The 25309-nt window shown below is 34.4% G+C and overlaps 2 protein-coding genes across 2 annotated transcripts; one reads left to right on the plus strand and one right to left on the minus strand.

Moving 5' to 3' along the window:
- The first annotated feature begins 2932 nt into the window (after positions 1 to 2932).
- Positions 2933 to 5013, plus strand: LOC126696824 (transcription factor MYC2). The gene has a single exon (XM_050393549.1). The coding sequence runs from the start codon at positions 3191 to 3193 to the stop codon at positions 4682 to 4684; it is 1494 nt and encodes a 497-aa protein (XP_050249506.1). The 5' UTR covers positions 2933 to 3190; the 3' UTR covers positions 4685 to 5013.
- A 13457-nt stretch (positions 5014 to 18470) lies between these two features.
- Positions 18471 to 20079, minus strand: LOC126696825 (uncharacterized). The gene has a single exon (XM_050393550.1). It carries the CDS (start codon positions 19707 to 19709, stop codon positions 18756 to 18758), a length of 954 nt encoding a protein of 317 aa, XP_050249507.1. The 5' UTR covers positions 19710 to 20079; the 3' UTR covers positions 18471 to 18755.
- Between the last annotated feature and the right edge of the window lie 5230 nt (positions 20080 to 25309).

Raw genomic sequence — 25309 nt, forward strand, 5'->3', positions numbered from 1 at the left:
GCGGAACTTACGAGTATCTTCACAAACGATCAACAAGATGCTTGGAAATCTTTTCAAGGAAGGATGCTTTGCAGAAATGGCTACAGAAATTCAGAAGTCGGAAGTGTTCGTAAATCTTTGGGCGCTGGAGTTCTCTGGAGTTCTCTAGACTTCTGATATGCAGATAAAAAAGAAAAATGAGCCTCTCTAGGGCTTTATATAGTTAGGGGGGAAAAAGGAAATCACTCCCACTCAAGAATTCAGGGAAGAATGTCAGCTGTTAGATCTACGCCTCGCCGTTGGATAAGGGAGACACAAAGCCACCTGCAGTAAATAGCAGCGCTTCGTAAATTGTAGCGCGTCAAAAGTAGCTGCCTCCCACACGTGTGAATCAAGATCTAATTAATTCCATCCTTTATAATGTCAAAACCCCGCTTTTTTCCTCGGAAGGAGATCATAAACCGGAGTTTTGAGGGGCTATTGTGGGGACCGGCCCAAAATAATAGGCTGGCTGGGCCCTAGGCCCGTCCGAGGAGACATCGAGGCCCAAGCAATCCTTATTTAGACCCACTGGGGCAAAGAGAACATGTCCGAGGAGTAATTTCTCCTCAGACACTGCAAAATCCAGATTAAAGGCGCGCCCAAGCCACTACAATCCATCTTCCAAATACGTAAAAAAGAAGGAAACCCAAGATATCTCAGCAAAGGCTGCCACCACATTAAATGCATTACAACCACTCTCCTGGCCGCATTAATGAAGAGAAGACCCCTGAACAGTGCTACCTTATCTACCGCAACTCACAAAGAAATTGATAGAAGTGTCTGATGGGACAAGTGCTCAAGTAGGGATTTAGATGATCAACAAGTGTAAAGCTCAGATGATATGAGAGGACCTATATAATATGTAAGAAGTCCCCCAAGAGAGGGACGGAGAAAAAGGAAGAGAGAACACTGTAAAGAAATCTTGCTGTATTAATCTGTCCATTAATCAAGTTTTAGGTCTGGTCATTTGTGAGGGACCTCTCTTTATGGTGACATTTTTCATTCTTATTTCTGTATTCCCTGAACCCATGCAACAAACCGTTTAAGCTAACTGAAATTAAGTTCTTTAACCCATACTCTACAAAAAATTCATTGTGTGGGACTCCTTGGGCCAGGACTTGACCGACAAGGATTGGGTCACCAAAAATTGTGTCCCTACATCACTCTTTAGTTTTTTTTTGCTATGAAAGTTTGTGAGTGTCATATAAGAAAATTTGTAATATTTCTAGCATAACTCCTTAGAGTAATGATGTACGTAGCAAGAATATAGAAGATTTAGATTAAAATTTACTAAAATGTTTATTAAATACCTAAAAATATTTGACTAAAAATGTTTTACATTTAAAAATTTATCATGTAAAATATTCCACATTTGAAAATTTTTTACAGCGAAATAAACGGTGTGCAAATGTAAAATGATTTTATTGAAAAAATTTTATATTTGCACTCTATGTGTTTCAGAGTATAATATTTTATATGTAAAACACTTTTAGTAAAATATTATTAGGTATTTGGTGTGACATGTAAAATTTTTCAAATATAAACCGCCAAAACAGATTGCTTAGCCACTAGAGTTGCTAATGTTGGAGGTCTGGTGATTGGACTAGCGACTCTGGCGACCTATCTTCTAGCACCAATTGTCAGAACGGTGGCTTTGACAACCTGGCCACCTACATTGGTCGTTAGAATGGCAGCTTCGTCAACCAGACTACAAGCATCGGTCGTTAGAATGGCAGCTTTGACATCTAGACCACTAGCCCCAACAGTTTTAACAACCTAATTTTTGGGGGGGGGGGGGGGGGGGCACTCTATGTTAAAACATTTTACAACTTTTTACACAAAAAAAAAAAAAAAAAATTATGGTCAAAGAAAAATATTTTACAAATTTAACCACATTTTATATGCAAAAAAAAAAAAAAAAAAAAAAAAAACCTTAAAAATGAGAAAGTATTTTATTTCAAAACAAACCGAGTATTGAAAATATTTTACAGCAAAACAAAAACAAAAACAAAATGTAAGCAAAAAAATACTTTTACCGTCTTCACTTCTTTTTTTTTTTTTTTGGTGGGTAAAAAACCATTTTAAATTTTGCATCTTACAACTACGTAATGATTGCATGGTGCACCCAATCTCTGGATCCAAAAATTGGTATATATAACTATGTTTTTGTTGAAGGTATATATAGAGAAATTATTAGGTCTATCAAGAGAATTGTTGAAGTGGTCTTTCTGATTCTTCTAACTAATAAAACATTGTTATTTATACAAATGTGACATCACCTAATAGTTTTTAATTTTTAATTTTTGTGCTGATTAAAAATCTGACTCACACATTTGTATAAATGGTATTATTGTATAAGTTGAGAGGACCACTTTAGCAATCCTACAAATACACCTAATAATTTCTAGTATATACGGCCATACGTGAGGGTGAGGGCAGAAAATAACCATTGTATTTGTACCCTAAATTTGGGATCTCATGTCATAATTAATTCATTGATTTAGGTAAGAGAATGACCACAAGGGGAATTGAGATCAGGTACAATTGTTTTTAGCAATTGCACAATACAATTACACCATTTCCTTCCCAAGTTTTTTTATATTTTAATATTTAACTTTAACTTTTTATATTTTTTTATTTAATGGTTGAGATTAAAAGTTACTTTTTGTAACTTTTAATCTCCACCTTGTAATGCTATTACATCATGTGCAATATGATAGATTGCACCTGATCTCGATCCCCACAAGGCCTCCGTAGTCTGTACCCCCCATCAGTCGTTCGCTTTCATTTCACGTGCTAGCGTTGGCCAATAGTGACTACCTATTAAGCTATTTTGGACCCCATATACCCCACCCTTCACCACCAAACTTACACACCTCTTGCTGTTCCTCTCATATAATCCCCCCCTCCCATCCAGACCTTTTCTGATTCTCTTGCAACTCTCTCTCTCCCCGTTGTTAAAGTGTCCTCGCATTTTGATTCTTTTTTTCGTACTAACTCAGTAACTCTATTGCCTCTTTGCGTGAATTTAGTACTAGTAGTCATTTTTTGGCTACCTCTACTCTCTCTCTCTCTTTTCCTCACCCTTGAATCGTTTAGGTCCTCACATTTCCACTCCCTCAAGCGCACACATTTTTAATTACTTTTCCTCTCTTGACACAACAAAACCATGGAAGAGCTAATAATCTCTCCCTCCTCATCTTCCTCTCTGGTCTCTTTGCCCCAAGAAACCCCACCAACTCTCCAACAAAGGCTCCAATTCATTGTCCAAAGCCAACCAGAGTGGTGGGCTTATGCCATTTTCTGGCAAACCACAAACGCTAGTGACAATGGTCACCACCTCTTCTTGTCTTGGGCTGATGGCCATTTCCAAGGCACCAAAGACACATCCCCTAAACTCTCCCACATCAACACCCACTACCCCATTTCAATGCTACACTCCGAGAGAAGAAAATTCATGAGGGATATCCAATCCTCCATCCTCAGCACCACCACCAACAACGACAGTAATCTTGATCACATGTCTATCAACGCCGATGTCACTGACACCGAATGGTTCTACGTCATGTCGTTAACTCGCTCTTTCTCTGTTGGTGATGGTGTGCTCGGCAAAGCCTTTGGTACTAATTCTCTTGTGTGGCTAACTGGTGGCCATGAGCTTCAGTTCTACAATTGTGAGAGAGCCAAAGAAGCTCAAATGCACGGGATTGAGACTTTGGTTTGTATCCCAACTTCTTGTGGGGTTCTTGAACTGGGTTCTCAAGATATAATCAGAGAGAACTGGGGTTTAGTCCAACAAGTCAAGTCCTTTTTTGGGTCAGATCTAATTGGCTTAGTACCTAAGCAAGCAAACCAAAGCTCTCCAAGCCCAATACAGTTTCTTGACCGAAACATTTCTTTCGCTGATATTGGCATAATTGCTGGCATACAAGAAGATGATGAGTCTCAAGAAGAGCACAGAAAGGGAGTGGTATTAGAAGGATCGGCAAAGAAAGGATGTGTCAAATTAGGTGGACAATCTTTGTACGTAGACTCAGAGCACTCTGATTCTGATTGTCCACTAATTGCTGTGAACAACATAGAGAAAAGGACTCCCAAGAAGAGAGGAAGAAAGCCCGGTCTGGGGCGTGACACACCATTGAACCATGTGGAGGCAGAGCGCCAGAGAAGGGAGAAGCTGAACCACAGGTTCTATGCTCTACGAGCCGTGGTTCCCAACGTGTCAAGGATGGACAAGGCATCGTTGTTATCTGACGCTGTGTCTTATATCAATGAATTGAAGACCAAGATCGATGAGTTGGAGTCACAGCTCCAAAGAGAGTCCAAGAAGGTGAAGCTAGAAATGACTGATACAATGGACAATCAAAGCACTACCACCTCAGTAGACCAAACCAAGCCTAATAATACAAACTCTGGGTCAGTTCTTGAAGTTGAGGTCAAGATGGTTGGACCTGATGCCATGATTAGGCTTCAGTCGGAGAACGTTAATTACCCAGGAGCTCGTTTAATGGGTGCACTACGTGACCTAGAGCTCCAACTCCACCATGCCAGTATGTCCTGTGTCAATGAGCTCATGCTTCAGGATGTTGTGGTCAAAGTTCCTGAAGGATTGAGAGCTGAAGAGGCACTCAAATCTGCACTTCTCGGAAGATTAGAGCAGTAATTTAGATCTCTATTGCTACTTTTATCAATAATTATATATATATATATATATATATATAAAATATAAATATAAGTATGTGTTAATTTTGTTTTGCATATCAAATTTTGTGTAATTAAGGAGGTAGGTAATGTTTAACTTAATTTGCTTTTTTTGTTTATTTATATATATATATATATATATTTTTTTTTTTTTTTTTTCTCTCCTACGTTGTTGTTGTATTCATAAGCCTTTAATAAAAGTTGGCAATATTCTTAGAAATTAAAGAAGTTATTGTACACAGTGTTTGTGCTGTGCCTATTGTCATATGTATGTAAGGATTTTTCATGTTCCCCGTGTTTGTGGCACAGTAGATGTAGGAAAAAAAAAATGCTAGGGATGACAAAGTAAATTACATCCATGCACGTTTCGATAGGCAGTGTGTAATAATTGAAGGCAAATAGATGGGGTATGGTTTAAATAGAAGGCATTTGTAACGGTGGGGGACCGGTGTGTGTTTTGTTTTTCTTGGCCGGAAATATCAAAATATGTTTGCTTCTTTTGTGGACGAAATCGAAAGGGTGTGTTTGGGACAAAGGCCAAAGGAATCTCATACCCCACCACTACCAACTGCTGTGTGTTAAACACGCACTATAAAAATGTGCCATTTAATTTACGGTTCTCTTTGTCCTTTGTGGGGTTAAGATCTAGATATGATGGGGGTGAAAATTGAAAACCAATTAAATTTTGAAAAATAAATTATAAAATAAATAATAATAATAATAATAATAATAATAATAAACACTAAGGTGAAGACAAAATATAAGTGGACCATATATATGGATGAGGATAACCTCATTTATTTTACGGACAAAAATTGAGAAAATGAGAGGTTTTTGCTATATCCACCATATATAAGATAATGTATTCCGTACTCAATCATTTGACTTTTTCACACACGTGTCATCAATCCTTCTAGAACAATGGCATGCTTCATGCTTTTTTATTCTTTTATTTTTTATTTATTGAGATGAGCTAGGGGACAATTTTTCTCTAAGAATTGTTTCAACAAAGTTGAAATTTTTAGCATTTCGCTTGATCGGATTGGTCTAAAATGGCATATCACACGTTTTTATATTGGAATGAAAGGGAATGCATTTATTATTATTATCATCAAGGAATTGCATGCATAGACTCTTTTTTTATAATCAGTTGGTCGATTCTCCTATACTTTTTTTTTTCTTTTTATTGGGTTTATCAAACAGTACTTGTAGCTAAAAATATGTGGTTTTGCCTTTCTCAAATGACCAGTAATATTCCTTCTTTCATGTAATTTGAAATTTAATATTTGACAAGTACGTGAAGCTTTCTATTCTCTTTTGCTTTTATATTCCAACAACTTGATACTTTATCTTTTCAAATAAAAAATATTGATTTAGCTTTTAAGAAATCCATCATTCTTAATTATATTTACCAACTATAGCAAATTATCTTTGGTTATTGATTATTGTTTACAAAAATGATTTCCCAAGCCAAGTGATGAGGCAACACGAAGTAACTATAAAGTCTATATCAGTCTGCCAAACCAAAAGAGAAGAACAAAGTCTGATAGTGGGATATTCTCAAAAATAAAAAATAAAAGTCTGATAGTGGGTACCAAACTACCAATCTTTCCAAAAAGTCTGTTTAATTATCTCATGTGAAAAGCATTCAAGCGTCCAGTAAAATTAATAATTAAAAATGATTTTTTTTCCAACAGATCTCTGTCTTAACTTTTCTAGTCTATTATAGTCGTGATTAGCTAATTGAAAGTGATTTACGCACGGGTGTTAAACTGTTTTTCTTTTTCCGATACTATGGAAGAGAAAATCCCCTGAAAACTCAAAACCCGACAGAAAGGATAGTAAAAAGTTTTAAAAAAATAAAAATAAAAATAAAAACCCAAACCCTTGTCTAAATTGCTTATTTAAGAAATTTTTAATTATATTTCTTGGCAGCTAGCCAAAAAAGAAAAACACGCGGTAAAATCCATCTCATAGATTTCTTGAAAGCACCATAAATATATAATAATATATTTATGGTGCTTTTATATTATTATATATTTATGGTGCTATAAAAGCACCATAAATATATAATAATATTTTTTTTGAGAAACGAATATATAATAATATAGTTTCGCATTAAAAAAAAAAAATTATATAATATAGTCTTTAATCTAGATTGAGTTGCTTCTGCAGTAGGGACTCGGACTTGTACTGTAATCGAACCATTTCTTTGTCGTATATAGACTGTAGAGTGGGGACATAGACTCACGGTCTATTAGGATTTTCGAAAACAGGAAAAATTGACTGCCACTTTGTGAATTTACCTCATGCGATTTATTTAGAGTGTAATTTAACACGTGTGGCTGCACGTAAAAAAAAATACCTACTACTTGGTGTGAAGGAACATTTTGTATATCAAGGACGTCATCAATGATCAAATAGCTCATGCTCTCCCATTTTTTTTTTTTTTTAATGACTGAAACTTATCTCACTTGTGTCTTGTGTAATTCATTCTGATTATTCGAGGGGTGTGTAAGAATAAATAGATGGATCAATTTGACTAGCAGAAATCGGTGGTTTTAATTAGCATTGGTGCCATAATTTTGTACTTTGAAACAAACCAATATCGAGTGAAATATATGTATGGGTGTGTCTATACTTTTACTCAGCCCTCCAATCTAAGTTCCAACAACATCTATCATCTTCAAGTATAAGCTCTTTGGTGAGGATCCATCCCCTCATATTTGAGCTTCTTAGCATCCACCCTGAGGTTCAATAACGTTCATCCCTTATTATCTAAGTTTCAACAGACTTCTCATCCTAGAATTAAGCTCCAAAGGCCACATTGACTCTATTGACCAAGCCAAATCACCGCAATATATAGCAATCGGCATCAAGGTTGGATTCTACCACCTTGACCAAAACTGACTAATTTTAATCCTAATACTCATAACTCAGGCATAGTTCCATTGGTGCCATCTATTAAGTTCCCCAACTAAATTCAAATACATAACTTGCTTTTATTTTTGCTAAAATACACTAGTGGTTCCTAATTACAAGTAAGCATTTTTTATCCCTCAAGTTTAAAAAATACTTTCTCAAAAAAAAGTTAAAAAAAAAAAAAAAGCATTATTGATCCTTCTATTAATTGCTATTAGTCTTAATGCCTATATGACTAATGGAGTGATGATGTGACATTATTTAAGTGACATGGTAACATTTTTTAAAATCAAAACCCATTTTTATACATAAGCAAACACATGATTTGTTTTAATACCCAATAACAAACCCGTTATCAAATGGAATGGGTCTACAAACAACAATTTTCAATCCCAAATATCTCTCTCTCTCTCTCTCTCTCTCTCTCTCAATGTCAAGCTGAAAAACAAGATGGATACTACCTAAGGTTGTGGGCTTGTGGCCTAGTGGTTTGGGTTTGGTGTTAGGTCGGTCCCGAATTTGAATTATGAAACACGAAGACATGACATTGATTGGTTTTTCTCGAGATTGACTTGGATTGGGTGAGTTTTTTTTAAAGACGTTTTCAATTTATTTCAATGTCAACGAAGGCTAGTTTAATTCTACGAAACCTTTAGAGAGGTTAATGTAATTAATTTTGTCAAAAAAGAAAAAGAAAATCAGAATGGCAATTCTCATTTTTTTGGGATTCTCTTTTTGGTTGCTAAATGGATTTTTAGCATGATAAATAGATAATAAAATTTTAGAATCTACGAACTTCAAAGTAGCCTTAATAAAAACATACACAGAGAGCATTATAATGGCTAGAAATTTATGAAATGCATTTTTAATGGGTTACAAAATGGCCTTTTTCTTTTTAAAAAAAATGTAAAATTTGATAGTTCAGAGTGGGGGAATTCAACTTTTGGACATCTCTAATGGAAAACACTAGAAAGTGTTAGTTGAGTTATAAGATTCTTGACACAAAACTGGCTCTTAATAAGATTGAATTATCCCTATAGTAAGTCTAAAAATTGTCTAATCTTTTGAAAATAATGTTATCCTCTCTTGCACCAATGTTATCATGTTGGGTCATGGAGTAAATTTAATTGGTAATAACTATCGTAGTATAAGATAAGTGAGAAGTTTTCGTATAAGTCAATTTAAAGAAATTTCTTCTAACCCATTACATAATGATTTATAAGACTATTCATTGTATTGTTTAAAATTTAAATATATCGCATTAGTCGTAATTCATTAAAAATGTTATACGATTAAAACCACAAGTGAATAATCTTTCTTAATTGCTAAAGGTTGAAGGAAAATTCAATTAAACCAATTTAGAGTTTTTTATCCCCCCCTGTAGAGCAAACTGCAAAGATCACTACTGCGATGTGTGAATGATTACTCTACCCTCCCACCTAAACAAAACGGGGTCAGTGTTCTGATGACAGGATTCATAGTAGTCCAGGTGCATTGCATGATGAACATCTTGTTTAATTCGTTTTCTTCTTTGTTTAATAAATCTTTGCGTTCTCACAGAATTTACGATTGCTGATTGAAAACACGAAACAAATGGCAATTGACAAGCTATGTAGCACATGTAACATACTTCATAGGTCTAATTGTCACGCGAGTTTATAGGTTGTGACACGTAGACACCACGTTTGTTATGTCGATTGGTTATACAATTGCCTAAGCATGCAAGTTTTAGTTGCCTAAGATAATTACGTGCTGGTGGAGACATTAAAACCTGGGCCCAGGGGAACCATACGAAGACAAGTCATGTCAGCTACAAGATTAACTGAGAATTGTTAGCTGTTTGATTAATACATCTAAGGTAATTCCAACCTATCAACTAATATTATGTATGATTGGGTGTGCTTCTGATCAATTCAAATCTAGGTACTTGCATTTAAAAAAAAATTAGGCTAGTGATTTATCTCTCTAAGGTTCACTCATTGCAAACAATGATTATTCTCTACAAGGTTAACTGAGAATTGTTAGCTGTTTGATTAATACATCTAAGGTAATTCCAACCTATCAACTAATATTATGTATGATTAGGTGTGCTTCTAATTAGTTCGAATCTAGGTACTTGCATTTTGAAAAAAAAAAATTAGGCTAGTGATTTATCTCTCTAGGGTTCACTCATTGCAAACAATGATTATTCTCTACAGGATTAACTGAGAATTATTAGCTGTTTGATTAATACATCTAAGGTAATTCCAACCTATCAACAAATATTATGTACATTTGGGTGTGCTTCTGATCAGTTTGAATCTAGGTACTTGCATTTTGAAAAAAAATTTTAGGCCAGTGATTTATCTCTCTAAGGTCCACTCATTGCAAATAATGATTATTCTCTAGTTGAAAGCTTTGAGGATACACGGTAGGGGGAAAAAAAAAACTAATATTATTATTATTTTTTTTTTTTGCCACTAATAACCTATTGTAACCTATCAATTGGTGTGCAAACTACACTCACCTAGAGGATTAATTAGGTGTTCTAATAATATTGTAGGATTAAATAAAAAATCATACAACTTTACATTTTATTAAAATAACTAATAATAATATAGCAATATATGATGTTAGATTATTGTATTTTCTAAACTTAAGATTAATATTCTAAAAATACTTAAAATTGATAAATATAACACATTCTATTTTTCTAATGGGCCTCTAATATTTAAATAATAATCCATGAAAGAAGAAAGAAACCCTTCGCATTCCCCCCAAAAGTTGTAATCCTTATTTTTAAGCTTTTAATACATTTAAAACATTTGTCTAATTTTCATCTTTAAATCCTTTTATTTGTGTGGATCTAAATCGAAAAATAGTTAACAATCTATATTTTTTTAATTGATAAAATCAGAAATAAAATATTTTGAAATTATACAAAATCCTAGAATCCAAATCAGGATTCTAATTGAGATTTTTTTAGGTCTTACATAAGATCTTTACTCATTCCAAGATTTTAGATCAGAAATAGTTTAATTTTAAGATATGGATTGAGATATTAGTAATAAGTGTGAAGGCCACTCATATGCATAACTCACATGCAACAACTTTATCACCAAAACAATCCTCAAAGAAATTAAAATATAGATCCTCTGTTTGAGACTGAATATATATATATATATATATATATATATATTTAGTAACAGCAGGGAGACCTACTCTAGTTTTCTCAAGGCTAAGGCCTTTGGTCCCCATTTGTACCAAATTTTTATTAAAGGTTTTAAGGTCCCCACTAAACAAAGAAAATGCCTCCAAATTCTACAAAATAAATCCCAAAATGCTAGAAAGATAATGTAAGGACCAAGTTTGAACTTTGAGCCCAACACGTGGATGGACTTCGGCCCAAAAAGCCCAAAACAATGAATTTGTAGAGAAATGGGTTAGAAAAACTGGGCTTCAGTTGATCTCACAATGAATGGGATAAGTTTGATGATAACAAAAGGAAATTAGACAACAACAATATGAAGAAAATACGTACTCGGCGAATTCCGAGGACACTGATTTTGATATATACTTCTTGAGTTACATTATAGGTTTGGTTATGGATTGCTACAGTGTTTTCTCTCTCAATTTTCCCCATCCTCTTCTTCTTCTTTCTCTTTCTCCTTTTATGCTGTCTTTTCTTTTCAGATATCCCCTCCACGTGCTTGCTAGACCGTCGGTGTGGATACTTGTCCCATTAGTCATACTAATAAGTCTTCATATAGTAGCTGTAAGGCTTAAATACATTGTTCAGGTATCACCTCCACATTAATGCGGTCAGGGAGTTAGCTGGAGTGTATTTAATGCGGAGGTGGCAGCTTTCTCCTTAGATATTTAGGTCTTTCCCTTGCCTGATGCTTTTACAATGCTCATCAACACCAACGAGATTTTTTAGTGAGGTCACTTTGAGCAACAAACACCTTCTTCTGACCTCGACAATGGTCGGCCGAGGGTGCCTTTATCCTCGGCCCCTTCGTTTGGGTCCTTTTGATCATAATTATCCTCTATTTACTAACTCAGTCTTTTCTAATAGAGATGTTTCTTCTTTGGGCAATCTTCCGTTCTCGGATTAGGCCCTAGGCCCGAAATTTAAACCAACTATTGGACTCCTAAGCCCAATATCCCCACAGATAACTTTTTTTTTTTTTTTTAAGAAAAAAAAAATGTGAATTTTGCATTCTTTCCCCACCTTCAAAGAAACCCCCAAAATATTGAGTAATTAGAAATTCAATACAATTAGAACCCTAAATGGTTACAAAAAAATATTATGAATTTGCGGAAAAATTATTGAAAATCAATTTTCCTAGCAAGTTTTAAAAGAGATATTGATAAAGCCTAAATACAAAAACTGCATTAGTAATTCTTTTATATCTTGAAAAGTAAGAAAAATGAGTTATAAAAAATTATAAAAGTTAAATAAATAATATTTATATATTAAAAAAACCACTTAAATTTATTGACATTTTAAGTCTCAGAATGTATTGAGCCGAACTAGGCACACTCATATGCATAACTCACGTACAATGGCTTAATCCCTATCTTATATTTGGTAAATATATTTTTTATTTTTGTTTTCAAATTTTTATTTTTAAGAATAAAAACAAAAAGCAATTTTCTTGTGTTTTCAAAATCAAAGGCAGTTTGGTTAGTTGAAAACAAAACACAATTTTCCCAAAAAAAAAAAAAGTTTGGTAACTATGGCTGTATTTTCTCGTTAAATTAAAAAGAAAATCATGGCAATACCATTATTAACATGCAAATAAATTAATTGTGCCTTATTTAATATTTCCTTCCTCAAACCTAACTTTTTAAGGAAATATCTTTTATTATCTTATCTATTATATAAAAATATATAAGTTTTTAAAACTACCCTTAAATAAATTTATCAAAAAATTAGAGTACTAAATCTAAAATGGTTTTGGAAATAAAATAAACACATAATAGGAATATTGGTAAATTAATAGCTTTTAATTTTAAAAATAGGACAACATTTTTAAATATCTCTATTTTTAAAAAAAGAGTCAAACTTAGGTCTAGTATTCAATAGTACTGAACATATTAAAATGATGATATATATTTACTTTTAGACATATATCACAATTTAATCCAGTTCAATACATTGATGCCCTGAACTTAAACCAAATCCTTCAAAAAAAAAAGGGAGAAACAAATTATTTGGAATGAGAGTAGCATTTTTGAAATGAGTATGGCTGTCAGCAATCCATGATGATCGGTGTCTTATTTCAATTGGGTAAAGTCATATCGAAGAAAACCCCATGAAGCAGGTTTTTGTTTTAGGGGGGGACATTGTACTGTATTCGATGGGAAATTTTACCCACTATTTTAATGTATTAAATTATGATATGTACAACACATCATTTGTGTTTTAACATTAATTAGTACATTCAGCAAAAAAAAAAAAAAAAAATAATAATAATAATAATTAGTACACTTATTTTAGTATATGCTACCAGCGCGTGGCATTTGCAAACACACAGCCATATGTTATTGCGGAGTGCAGAGAAACTGCCCCGTCTTTGCTGACAATTGTTTTCGAATTGTTTTCTCCGTGTTTTCATTGGGCTTTAAGAATTGAAAATAGAAAATAGGTAAAAACATGTTTTCATTTTCCTTTGTGTTCTGAGACTTTGAAAACAAACAGAAAATTGCTGAATTAATATATAAAGGCAAAGATTCTTTCTCTCCAGTTCACGCTTCTTTCCCTCATAAAAACAAGGAATAGTGACTTTCCCTTCTTTAAAAATTACTCCACCTCCCTGTTTAAGCTTTTAATATCAGACTATCTTATAACTTGCGTGCTCTTACAGCTTAATTTAAATAGTCTCTCTACAGTTAGTTAACATGCTTCTCTCTCTCTCACTCTCTATTCGTTTTCAATTTCCTTACCCTCTTTCCTTTTCTGGCTTTCTTCCTTTTTATTTTAAGTGTTGGGCTTAAGAAATCATGCATTCGGTCTTGGGTTAGTCCGTTGGGGGTGGATTTGAGCCTTGTGGGTCAGGACAATTGGGTCACTTGGATCTAAAAATAAAATCTAAATGGGCCATTGTCCTGGACTTCAAGAGTGTTGCTACTTGCTACAAATTTCGAATTTGGTAGGCCTTTATTCTTTAACTTAACAAAACCCAGTTAGTAATTACCTCTAGATTAATGATTACTCTCATGGTACATGGTGTTCCTTAGGATAGATTACCAAGAATCTAGGAGAACCCGGTAGGCCTTTATTCTCTATATAACAAAACCCCAATTAGTAACTGGCTTTAGATTAATGATTAGATATTCTTAGAGTACAATGACATGGTATTCTCTAGGTTGAATTACATGAATTTGAGAGAAAGGAGCACAACATTACTGTATTTCAAGAGTAACTAATGATTATTAATTTTATTCTCTATATAACAAAACCCCAATTAGTAACTGGCTTTAGATTTATGATTAGATATTCTTAGAATACAATGACATGGTGTTCCCTAGGTTGAATTACATGAATTTGAGAGAAAGGAGCACAACATTACTGTATTTCAAGAGTAACTAATGATTATTAATTTTATATAAATATAAATTTTAAGTGAGGAGTGATTTAAATATTTAAGTCTTGTTAAAAATGACATGAAATATCATTTGACCTAAAAGGTCATTAGCACTTTTTTTTTTTTTTTTTTTGAGAAGAAAAAAGAGTGACTCACGTGTGTTATCACAGCCGATCACACCCCACAGATACATTGTTTGTGAGTACCACTAGCACATAATGGTGCCCATGACATGGACTCCACCCTTCTAAAAGTTCATCTAATTTTCAATTTGTTCTATAAAGAGTTCTTCTGGGACAACAAGGTATTAACTGCTACACTTCAATCCAGGGCAATATTTCTCTATTCTTGGGCACACCCTTGATGAGATAAGAGCCCAATGTGTGTTTTATTCAAGAGAAAGTCTAGGTATACAATTTTGTACCACGACTATTGTCACAAGGCCCACAACTTTGAAGTAATCAACTATGAGTGGTAGAGAAAAAATAATAGATCCATTTGAAAATGATCATCTATTACTCACAATCAACCATTTTAGCAAATTGTGGCAAAAAGTTGTAGTTTTAGAACATTAACTTGTGCAATTCTCTTTTTATACGTCAACTGTTGTCACAACTTACTGAAGTTGTCAACTATAAGTGGTGAACAATTATTTTTACATGGATCCGTTGTTTTTTCTCCATTATTTACAATCAACTACTTCAAAATTGTTACAATTAAAGTTGTGATACAAAGTCTTATCCCTGAAATTTCTCTCAAAAAATATACACCGTGGGCTGTATCTCATCAACAATATGAGCCCAAGATTAGATAAATCTTGCAGTGGAGTGTGGGACTGAAGTGCAGCAGTTAGTACCTTGCTGTACCCCTCAAAAACATTTTATCAAACAAATTTTTTTGAGAAATATCAAACAAATTAAGAAGTAGAAGAAGAAAGAAATGACATATTAGAAGGCATTTAATTCAATTATATGTCAATTATCAATCATTCTATCCCCGAGTTGCTGTCTTGTAGTCAACTTGGCGTATCAACATTAATAGAGAAACTAGTCAAAACAGAATTATAAATTTAAACAATTGAAAACTTGTTTAGTTGATGAAGAATATAATCAATGTGTTCTTATTATTATAAACCATTGTAGTGATTACATCCTCATCAGATTTTCTTTCAACTTAAATATGATTAATTGAGTAAATACTAAATAGGTGAAATCATCAGTTCATCACAGAAATTTTTTTTTTTTTTTTCCAAATACACCACACCAACCATTTGAATGAGACCAATTCGAGTGCTCTACCTTTTTTTTTTTTCCCTGTTGCAGATATGGATAGAATTTAGTAATTGGAAAAAACGCTAGTGGTGTCTAAGAAAATAACAAACGCACCCTATATAATAAAATGAATAATTAATTCAGGCATAATATTTTTTTTTTTCTTGAATAATTCCAATATACAGTAATCACCCAATTTTGCTTTCTTATTTATGAAGACAGACAATGACATCAAGCAAAAAAAAAAAAAAAGAATTTGCCAATGGACTTATTCTCTCCTATATCTCCCGTATAACCCACCTCCCCCATCTCCTTCTCAAAATATAATAAATAATTAAAATTAAAATTAAAATAAATAAAAAACAATAAATTTAATTCTTCCGAAAAATCAAGCAATTAAAAGGCTGACATCTGGTACATAGAAAACCACATCTTTCTCACGCTTTAAAAATAAATTAAAATATATATTTTTAAGTACAATTGGTTCCTTGAATAGGACCTTAAACCAGCATTTCCAACATGTAGTTTAATGAATTGACAACAGGATATCCAATTGCAAAAAAACAATCGCACAGTAAGTTAGCAAGATTATTAATTTTTTCTTTAGCCCAGCAAATGATCACAGAGGATGCAACAACCATATGTAACAAATGGAAGCTTCAAATATGAGATGTTTCAAGTAATCTGTCACTAATCTGTTACAAATACCATTAATTATCAGTCAAAGCCTAATAATAGATCTGAACAACCCTTAAACTTTTCTAAATAAATTCTGTTTAGGAGGGCCTACTAATGGGGATTCTCTAGTCAAAGTTGATCATCAAAATTTCATGTGTAATTATAATTATTTTTAGTAAATTACATTTGTCTATTCTAAACTGGATATAATGCTATATTTAATGTTTCATGACTAGAATGGGCAAGAACTCGTAAACTTGATCCGACTACTCCACCCGACCCAACCTACTGGCTTCATGGTCAATTTTATCAAGATCTAATTGTGACCCAAAAGTTTTAAATGAAAAAAATCCCTCTCGAGTCTAACCCATGTGTAATGTTCACTCCCAATTTGTGCAATCAACCTTTAGCTCACTCTCTAGCGAGGAAACCTCAATCATATGCAAATCTGGATGGAATATGTACCATTAGATCTCTTATTTGTTTTTCAGGCTGATTTTAATGGCCTCCCTTAATAATATTCAGCGACTTCTTTCTCCAAAAAAAAAAAAAAAAATCTCAGATATTTAATTAATGCAATGTGCCAATGTTTCTCACTTCTGGACATTGGACCATGACACCCCTAGCCCTAACATCCACAAATTTTATTGTGTATATTTATATAAATGTTTAAACCTTGACCTCTAATTTTTTTTTTCCTCCCAGTAATTCAATTGGCTCAATGAGGCCACACAAAAAATAAAATAAAATTGCAACTTATATATTTTAGTAAACAAAAAACTATTTTCCTAATGAGGAAAAAAATTAAGGCAAACCAAGGGGCCTTCAGGTCAGGTTACTTTTTCATTTTTATTCTGAAGTAGTTCTTTCGTCTTGTATGCGTATGTGTGTTTTCTTTTATTTTATCAATACATTTCATTTCTACCTTTAAAATTTTGATAAATATGGTATTAGATCTGAAGCACACATATGTTTTATACTCGTCATCATTTATTTCTAAATTGTGCTAATGATTGTCAAGCAATAGAAAATCAACAATCTACCAACTTTTTTATAAAGTTGTGTTTATACTTCTAGATTCTATAGCAACTATTATCAAAATTAGGTTTGCAACAAAGACAAAGATGATTCTTTTAACTGGGTCTTTCATTTTGTACATTAACAAGGATACTATGAAATTTATCACAGAATCAACCATAAATGATTTTTAGGATTTAAAATGACATCGAGTTCTTTTCTTTTCTTTTTATAGATGGTTAATTTGAAACATATTAAGAAACAATTAGTTTATTTTTATAGGAAACAATTATTTTGTTGGCAAGATACTAGTATTATTTTTCCTATATAAATTTAGTCATAACCTTTAAATATAGTTGTTCCTGATCTCCATAAGTTTTTTTCATTTTTGGTTCATATTTTGGCACTCCAAAGAATAAATTCTGATTTCATCCCTGTTTTTAATGCTAAAATATAAAAATTTAATAAGAAATAAAGAAAAGATTAGAGAGAAAATATGATAACTTATTTCGTAAGTATAAACTAGCTACTACATATTTTACATATTTTATTATTTGTATGTTAAAAGAAACACATTGAAGGTATATAAAGAAATATGATAACTTTAAATCCACTATAGTACATGGCATTTACAACCCACAATAACACATGTTATCATACATAACCATAAATTTTAACTATTTAAAATAATCTTAGACAAATTTATTTAGTTAACAGGAAATTAATAATTTAAATATTATTGATAAATTATAAATAAATGAAAATCTTGAACATGGATTTTATTATTATTATTTTTTTGGATTGGAATCTTGAACATTGAAAAACATTTGTTTTGGATGAAAATAAATAAATAAATATATATATATATATATATATCTATATATTGTCTTCTAAATTTAACTATATGTAGTTGGTATTCAGAAGGAATTAAAAAAAAAAATTAAAAAAAAAAAAAATTTAATTCAAATGTCATTATTAGTCGTTCTTGCGAAAACTGAAATTTCTCATCTAAAAAGCGGGAACTATAATTCCTTCTGTAAAGACTAATAGTGTTTATATATTAAACAGTGTTTCGGCAAACATAAGACAGTATAGTGTACTATAACATTTTTTTTTTTTTTTTTGATGAACTGTACTATAAGATTATTTAGTGTAATAAGGATAATACACTAATATTAAACACCTTTGTTTTACACAATCTGAGATATTCACAATTCCACATAAACTTTAACATCTTAGTTTAAGAGATTGATTAGTTAAATTTTAGATTTAAAAAAGAGATTGCATGTAACTTCGTAAACGTACAATTCATTATAAACATTAACCAAATGTATTAATATACGATAATAACCCATGAACATTTGACTTGATGGCATTCTACATTTTTATTTAGGGTTTAAATCTACTTACAAGTCGTATATATCCCCCTCAATTTTCACAAGATCCCCAAAAAACAGATATCATAAAATAAGAAAAAAGAAATACGTTTAATAATTGAATATTGATGTCTAGTATTTTGTATTATCTTGTATATCTTTGTCATACAAAATAAAAATCCCACAAGCTAAAGTGATTAAGTTGAATCGATGACCCAATGTTGGCCATCGATTTTAATTTTGAAGCCATGAATTCGAGCAAACAGATTCACAGCCCTCCTAACACCTCGATCATCAGCTGCAGTAAAATAATCGTGCCCAAAAAGTACTCCACCGGGTCTTAAAAGCCGGTACGCCCGATTGATATCGGACCAAGCCGACATAAAATCATGACCTGCATCCACCTCGATCAAATCAGCGTACACGCCCAACTCACAAAACAAGTTGAGAGCCGATCCGGTTGAAAACGGCACGGGCAAAACCGAATCCGTGGCGTTTACGGATACCAAGTTTTGCATGAACTGGTACATGAGCAAAACGTCGCCGTTCAACATTTTAATGTCTTTGAACCGGTCCCGAAACCCGGGCCAGCCGCGAAAATCGTCGACGCAGAGGATCTGGGTTTGGAGGCCGAGTTGGCGAGTCAGCCCGGCCATGTGAACCGCCGACGCGCCTAGGAAAGTGCCGACTTCGATGATGGTTTTGGGCTTCACTTTCTGAATAAGGTGTTCGAAAACGGCGCCGTTTGAGCCCCACCCTTTGAGCCTCTGGGGACGGAGGAGGGAGCTGACGTGGACCGGCGGGAAGTTATCGAAAGGTGACGTGGCGTTGTAGACACGGTCGAGGATCGTTTGTCGGACGAGTTCGGAGGGGAGCGGGTTGGAACAGTGAGTGCTGACTCGGAAGTGGTCGAGTTGAGAAGGCAAGTTTGCGAGGTCTTGGATAGTAGGTGCGGTCGGAGTTGGAATCGAGGTTGTCGGGAGTGACGTGGCATTCTTAAAAGGTGAGGAATTCGAGGATGATAGGCAACCCAAGGTGTACGATAGCAAGAGGAGGAGAAAGTAGGCGATGGGTTTTGCGAATTTTAAGGATATGAGTACAAGCCTTTTTTGTCGGTGCTGTAGTACTTGCTGATCTTCTTTCTGTTTCATTTTGTACTCTTCGAAAAAGTTTGGCTTTGAAAAACACAGACTAGACTATGAGTTTCAAGAGAAGAAGAAGAGGATGGTCTAGATCGAGAGAGAGTTTAGTCTCTAAAGTTTTCTGGCTTGTAGAGGATGAAGGAGGAGGGTGTGGTTGAGTTGGCTGCGTGTTTAATACTCGGTTGGAGAAATGAAAACGACTGGAAAAATGTTAGTCATGGGGATAGAAATCATAGAATTGAATATTGAAGCTCTCGTTTTATGTTGACATTATAAATTGGACTTGGTCTTTAAGACATTTCCTTGTGAATTTCTGTTGTTTTTTGCCACACAAAGGATGCCGTAAGGAAAGTTTTAATTACTTTCTGTATTTGGATGTGTGTTTTTTGAGGGTGAAATTTGAATATTTTCATAGTTGTACAATATATATATTGGTGGGCTTACGTCTGCTCTATCTTATATTCTTCGATGTAATAGAATTATGAATGATATGGATATTTTATTATAAGGTATAAATCGGGGTGTTTAGATTGAGTTGTTATAGAATTTTAGGACCCGATTAATTAGAGATTTTTAGTACTAATGTTTAAGTGTTGTGAAAATACGTGTAAATTAAAAAGTATTGTGGAAATACATGTTTCAGTGTTTAAATAACTATACCAAACACCCCCTTAATCTTTTCGTGATTTTTTTTTTCCATAGTACATGACAATTGAATTAGTCACTCTTCAATTTTTAACGAAGTATCTTCATGTGGAAGGTGAGCAACCAAATAATATTCTAACGAGTTGGAAATTACTTAAACTTATTAGGGATTTTTTTTTTTTTTTGATTGGGACTTCTAATTTCTTCCGTGTATAGCCAATTTTATTAAAATATATCAAGATGTTATTATAAATGTGTAACGGTGTAAATATGTTTAAGTTTAAGGGGGGTTTAGAATATAATAGGATATTATTGTAAATATGTAAGCGATAAAATATATTAAGATGTTACCGTAAATGAATAGATTATGATTTTTGTAGAATACAATGTTCTATTAATGTGATTTTATAATTCTAGTCTATAACTACAAAAATTAGGTTCATTTATATTTGTATTCTGGTTATGTAATGTATTATAATACCCAATTTAAAACATTAATATTACTATTTTCATGTATGTTCTAATAAGTATTATTGTTTATGTAAGGTATAGGAATTTAAATAAGGAAATCGCGTCACGTGTCATACCCATGGCCGAGGGGGCCATTATCATGCCGAGGAGGCCACACCCTTGGACAACAAGACCACGTTAGTGGTACGTTACCAGAGGAAGTCATACTATAGAGAAAGAGTTTCGGAGAAGGGGTTAGCTCTGACGTGACTGAAGGGAGGGTGGATGCCACCAAATTTAATGCATCCTACCAAACCTCCTGATTGCATTTATGTGAAGAAGACCCCTGAATAGTGCTGTCTTAACTGATGCAACTCACAAGGGGTTTGGGAAGGTGTCTGATAGGACAAGTACTCAAGTAGCAGCCTGAACGATCAACAAATAGAGGGCCAAGATCATCTAAAAAGAGCTATATAATATAACAGACCCCCCGGGGAAAAGGGATCGGAAAATCTGTAGAGAACACACTGCAGCAACAAAAACTAAAATTGTATCCAAGTCTAAAAGAACTATATTCAAGAATCATTCTCCTCGTACTTCGCTAAGGAAGGATTTCCTTGCTTAGAACTTGTCTTTCTTTGCTTTCTTAATATATTTAACCCATTGTGCGTGTTGCATGATCCATTGAAGCCCAGCTTTTAAGCCCACTCTCTACAAATTCATTATGTTGGGCTCTTTGGGCCTGAATTCTTCTACCATTTGGGCTCAAAAACCAAAACACCGCCCTTACAATTTACTAAAAAAAAAGAGTTACAAACTAGCTTAAATGAAGATATAGCCATTTGAGACTCTCCACTTTCCCTCTTTTTACATCTTTTTGTTTTACTTATATATTTTGAACAAATTTAAAGGCTCGTATTTTGGCTTTTTTAGAAAGCCTTTTTTGTTGCTCAAGGACCCATTTAAAGGCTCGTACTTCTCCCTAGGTTTTTGGGGAAGATAAGGAGATGGACTAGATCCTCAATAACCTATTTATTTTTGTATTCCCTTCTCTGGCTTGTTTATTGGAATACTTTCAAGGGGGAAAAAAATCATGAATTGATCATTGATTTCTATTTGGAGAAATTACACTTTGCCCATATATGGCTTGCCTAAAAAAAAAAAACTTTACCTATCTGTGGTTTAAAAATTAACACTTTAGAGCATTCTCATCAAAGGTGGGATAAATGCTAAAAGCTATTTTTAGCAACAAAACCACTAAAAAAACCCCTACATCAATGGTGCTAAATTTTAAATTTTTTAGCACCTTGCTACAATAAGATGTTATTACTAACACCCTGCTGTAGCAAGTTGCTACTCATTTTTTATTATTTTTTATTCCCCTTCTCTCTCTCTCCCCTCAGATCTCACTCTTTGCTCTCTCTCAAATTTCTCTCTGTCACTCTCTCTCTCTCAGCCCCCTCTCTCCTTCAAAACCCAACCCACATCTCTCTCTCAACCACTGTTTCTTCACTACACACTCCATCAAGTCACCACTACCATCAACCCTACCCACATATAGTGAGATTGCCGAATCTAGAAACCCAAATCTACCCATATCTCTCTCTCTGATTTTCGACGGTGGTTTGATCTTTGATTGGCTTTTGTTTTTCCGATTGTTGTTAGTGATGCGGTTGTGGGTTTGGGTTTGAGTTTTGGTTGTGATTATGGTGGTTGGGGGTTGAGGTTATGGGTGGTGGTGACAGTGGCTATGGTTGTTGTGGCTATGGTGGTAGTAGAGTGGGTTTTGTGCTTAGTGGGTTGTGGTGGTTTTTTTTTTTTTTTTTTTTTTTTTTTTTTTTTTTTTTTTTTCGGTGGTGTTGGCTGTTGGTGGCTAGCAGTGGGTGTATGGATGTGGGTTTTGTTGGGTTGAGAAGAAATAGGTGGGTTTGGTGGTTGGTGTGCCGTGGGTTGAGGCAGAGAGAGGATGAGAGGGAAAAGCATGGGTTGTGCCATGGGTGGTGCTGTGGGTGGAGGCCGGTGGTTGGTGCTATGGGTTGTGTCGATGATGGAGGCCGTTGGTTGTGTAGGTTTGTGGTGCCTATGGGTTTGTGGTGGCTTGGGTGGTGAGAATAAAAAATGATAAATAAATAATATTTTAGTGAAGTGGTAAAAAAAATAGAAGTTTTGATGTTTGGTGTATTGTAAAGTGATGTGTTAAATGCTATAAAGTTGGTTTTTTAGGTGTTAAAACTTAAATGTTAAAATTTTAAAACTCTTGATGAGAATGCTCTTACCATCTGAGGTAAGCTCTATTTGTCTCATGCTACCCACCTATGTTATAAACATGAGTAAATTTATATTTTTATTACATTTTTATGTCTCTCTCTTATCAAAGCATAAAAATAAAAAAATAAAAACTAAAAAATTAAGAGAAAAGAAGATCTAAAAGCTAGTTTTGTAAAAAATAAAACCTAGCTTTTGATTTAAAATAGAAAATATTTTCCAATATGATCAATTGCTTCATTAAATAACATTATGATAATTGATGAAGTGCAAATTCGTCAGTCAGAGACAGCAGATGGAACAGACCTTCAACCCGGCTGATAGTGTCCTTAAAGTGGTCACCGATGTGGTGCCTGCCACAAAGTCTCCGATGCCAAAGTCAATATGAAGAATAATGCAATATCACATAGCGAGAAATATATCTGAAGAAAAATATTCAAGTACCTTTTGTTGGTGATGTGAGAGCCTTATATATAGGTTCCCTTGGATTTTGACCGTTGTGGTTAATAATGGGATGTTAATGCCCTTCTTGGTAACGCCTCCTGCTTAATATAGGGTCTTAATGTGCTTTCAACGGTTTGCATAGCTGTTGTTGTAACCGTCTAAGGTGTTATTGGTGGCATTGAATGGGCCTGATTCCTTCGTCAGTGACAGAGGCACTTCTTTCAGTTCATCCATGGGGGTGATTTCGTCTATAATGTTATGTTCGTCTGTAGTTGATTTCGTCAGTCCCATCAGCTGCCCCCGGATTCTGTGGTCGTCTTGACATGTCATGACGATCATGGAAGGTGAAGAGTTTTTTATTTTATTTTATTTATTTATTTTTTTTAACCTGTAGGCTACTCCTTTTGGGACTTCGTGCCGCATTAAATGCGTAGTGGCGGCTCTTCATGGGGAGTGGCCACATTGTGCTTTTTGTTTTGTGGGACTATTGGGCTTCCCGCTGGTTTTCAATCGTTTTTGAGCCTTGATTTAAAACTTCTCCTCTTCTAGTTTCCTTTACTTTTCAGAAAACAAAACAAAAACTTCCAAACACTGTTCTGAGCGATTTTCTCGAACCTTCATTCTGCCAATCTTCTCTAAACCAGTGTGCTGCACCTTGGTGCTTCGCCATTTGTTGAGGTATGTTTTCCCTTACATGTTTTTACCTTTTCCTTCTATCTTACTGTAATATAGCTTCTGATTCTCTTTTTCTTTTCTTCTTTTGCTTTTGTTGGTCTTTGATTTTCTTGGGGATTCAGCTTGTGTTGTCTCCCTTTGCCCCTTTTTCTGTATTTCCATGGTTAATAGTTCTGAGGTTAGGATAGCTTGCCCATCAATTTCCTTTCTTTTTGTGCGCCTAGGAGGGTCTTTGGGTGTTTTCCCAGCAGTGATTGGGGCGATATCCCGAGGTTGCTTCGTCGGTGGGGAACCCCGACTTTAGGTGCGTCAGTATTTCTCCCCGTCGTTTCAGTTTTGCCGCTTTTGATATTTATTATCACTAACTCCTTTATCTTCTATTTGGCACAGTTAAGAGACGGCCTAAGCTTAAGAGCAGGCATAAGGAGCGCATTGAAATTGCAATAAGATACGCAGAGACGATTGAAAGTTGGGACGATCTGGTTGATCCCCGGACCCTTGCCTTCTACAACCTTGGACCTGACCCATCTCCTTACGTTCTTTGTAACATCGGTATTGAAGGAAAAAAAAGTAAGTATTGTCATCGTCAGTGTTGACTCTTCTCATGTACACTTTGGGTTTTCTGTTAAGTGTTTTTCTCTTGTAGAAATGACGACTAAGTTCAACAAGGATATGTACGCGAAGATGAGGTCCAAGAAGGATGAGCCGCTGTCAAACATAGGGAAGAAGGCAGTGCACGTAACCGGGAAGGGCCCTTCCGTCACTCCTCTTGGCTTCGTCACTCCCATAGTTTCTATTACTAAGACGACAAGGACGGCTTCTCCAGCCATGTCGGTAGAGGAGATCCCTACCCCGAGCTCCAAAAGGCCACAAGTGACTAGTAAGGAGAAGGAGAAGGTTGATTCTCGGTTGTCCACTATATGGGATGACGAGAGGCTGGCAGTGGACAGGGCTCATGAGGTTGTGACTGCAGCAAACTTGAGGACCCTCTCTGACATGCCTCTTAACGAGGTCGCATCTCGTCACGTCCACAGGCTCGTTCAGGTATGGTGTTTTCCCTCCCTTTTTTTTTTTTTTTTTTTTTACTGACAACTTAAAAACTTCTTTCCAGGTGTTGGGGGAAAGTCTTC

This window comes from Quercus robur, chromosome 8 (genome assembly GCF_932294415.1).
Source record: "Quercus robur chromosome 8, dhQueRobu3.1, whole genome shotgun sequence".
NCBI classification, from domain to species: Eukaryota; Viridiplantae; Streptophyta; class Magnoliopsida; order Fagales; family Fagaceae; genus Quercus; species Quercus robur.

Coding starts and splice junctions, on each gene's coding strand:
- LOC126696824 (XM_050393549.1), top strand. CDS start 3,191: ATGGAAGAGCTAATAATCTCTCCCTCCTCATCTTCCTCTCTGGTCTCT.
- LOC126696825 (XM_050393550.1), bottom strand. CDS start 19,709: ATGAAACAGAAAGAAGATCAGCAAGTACTACAGCACCGACAAAAAAGG.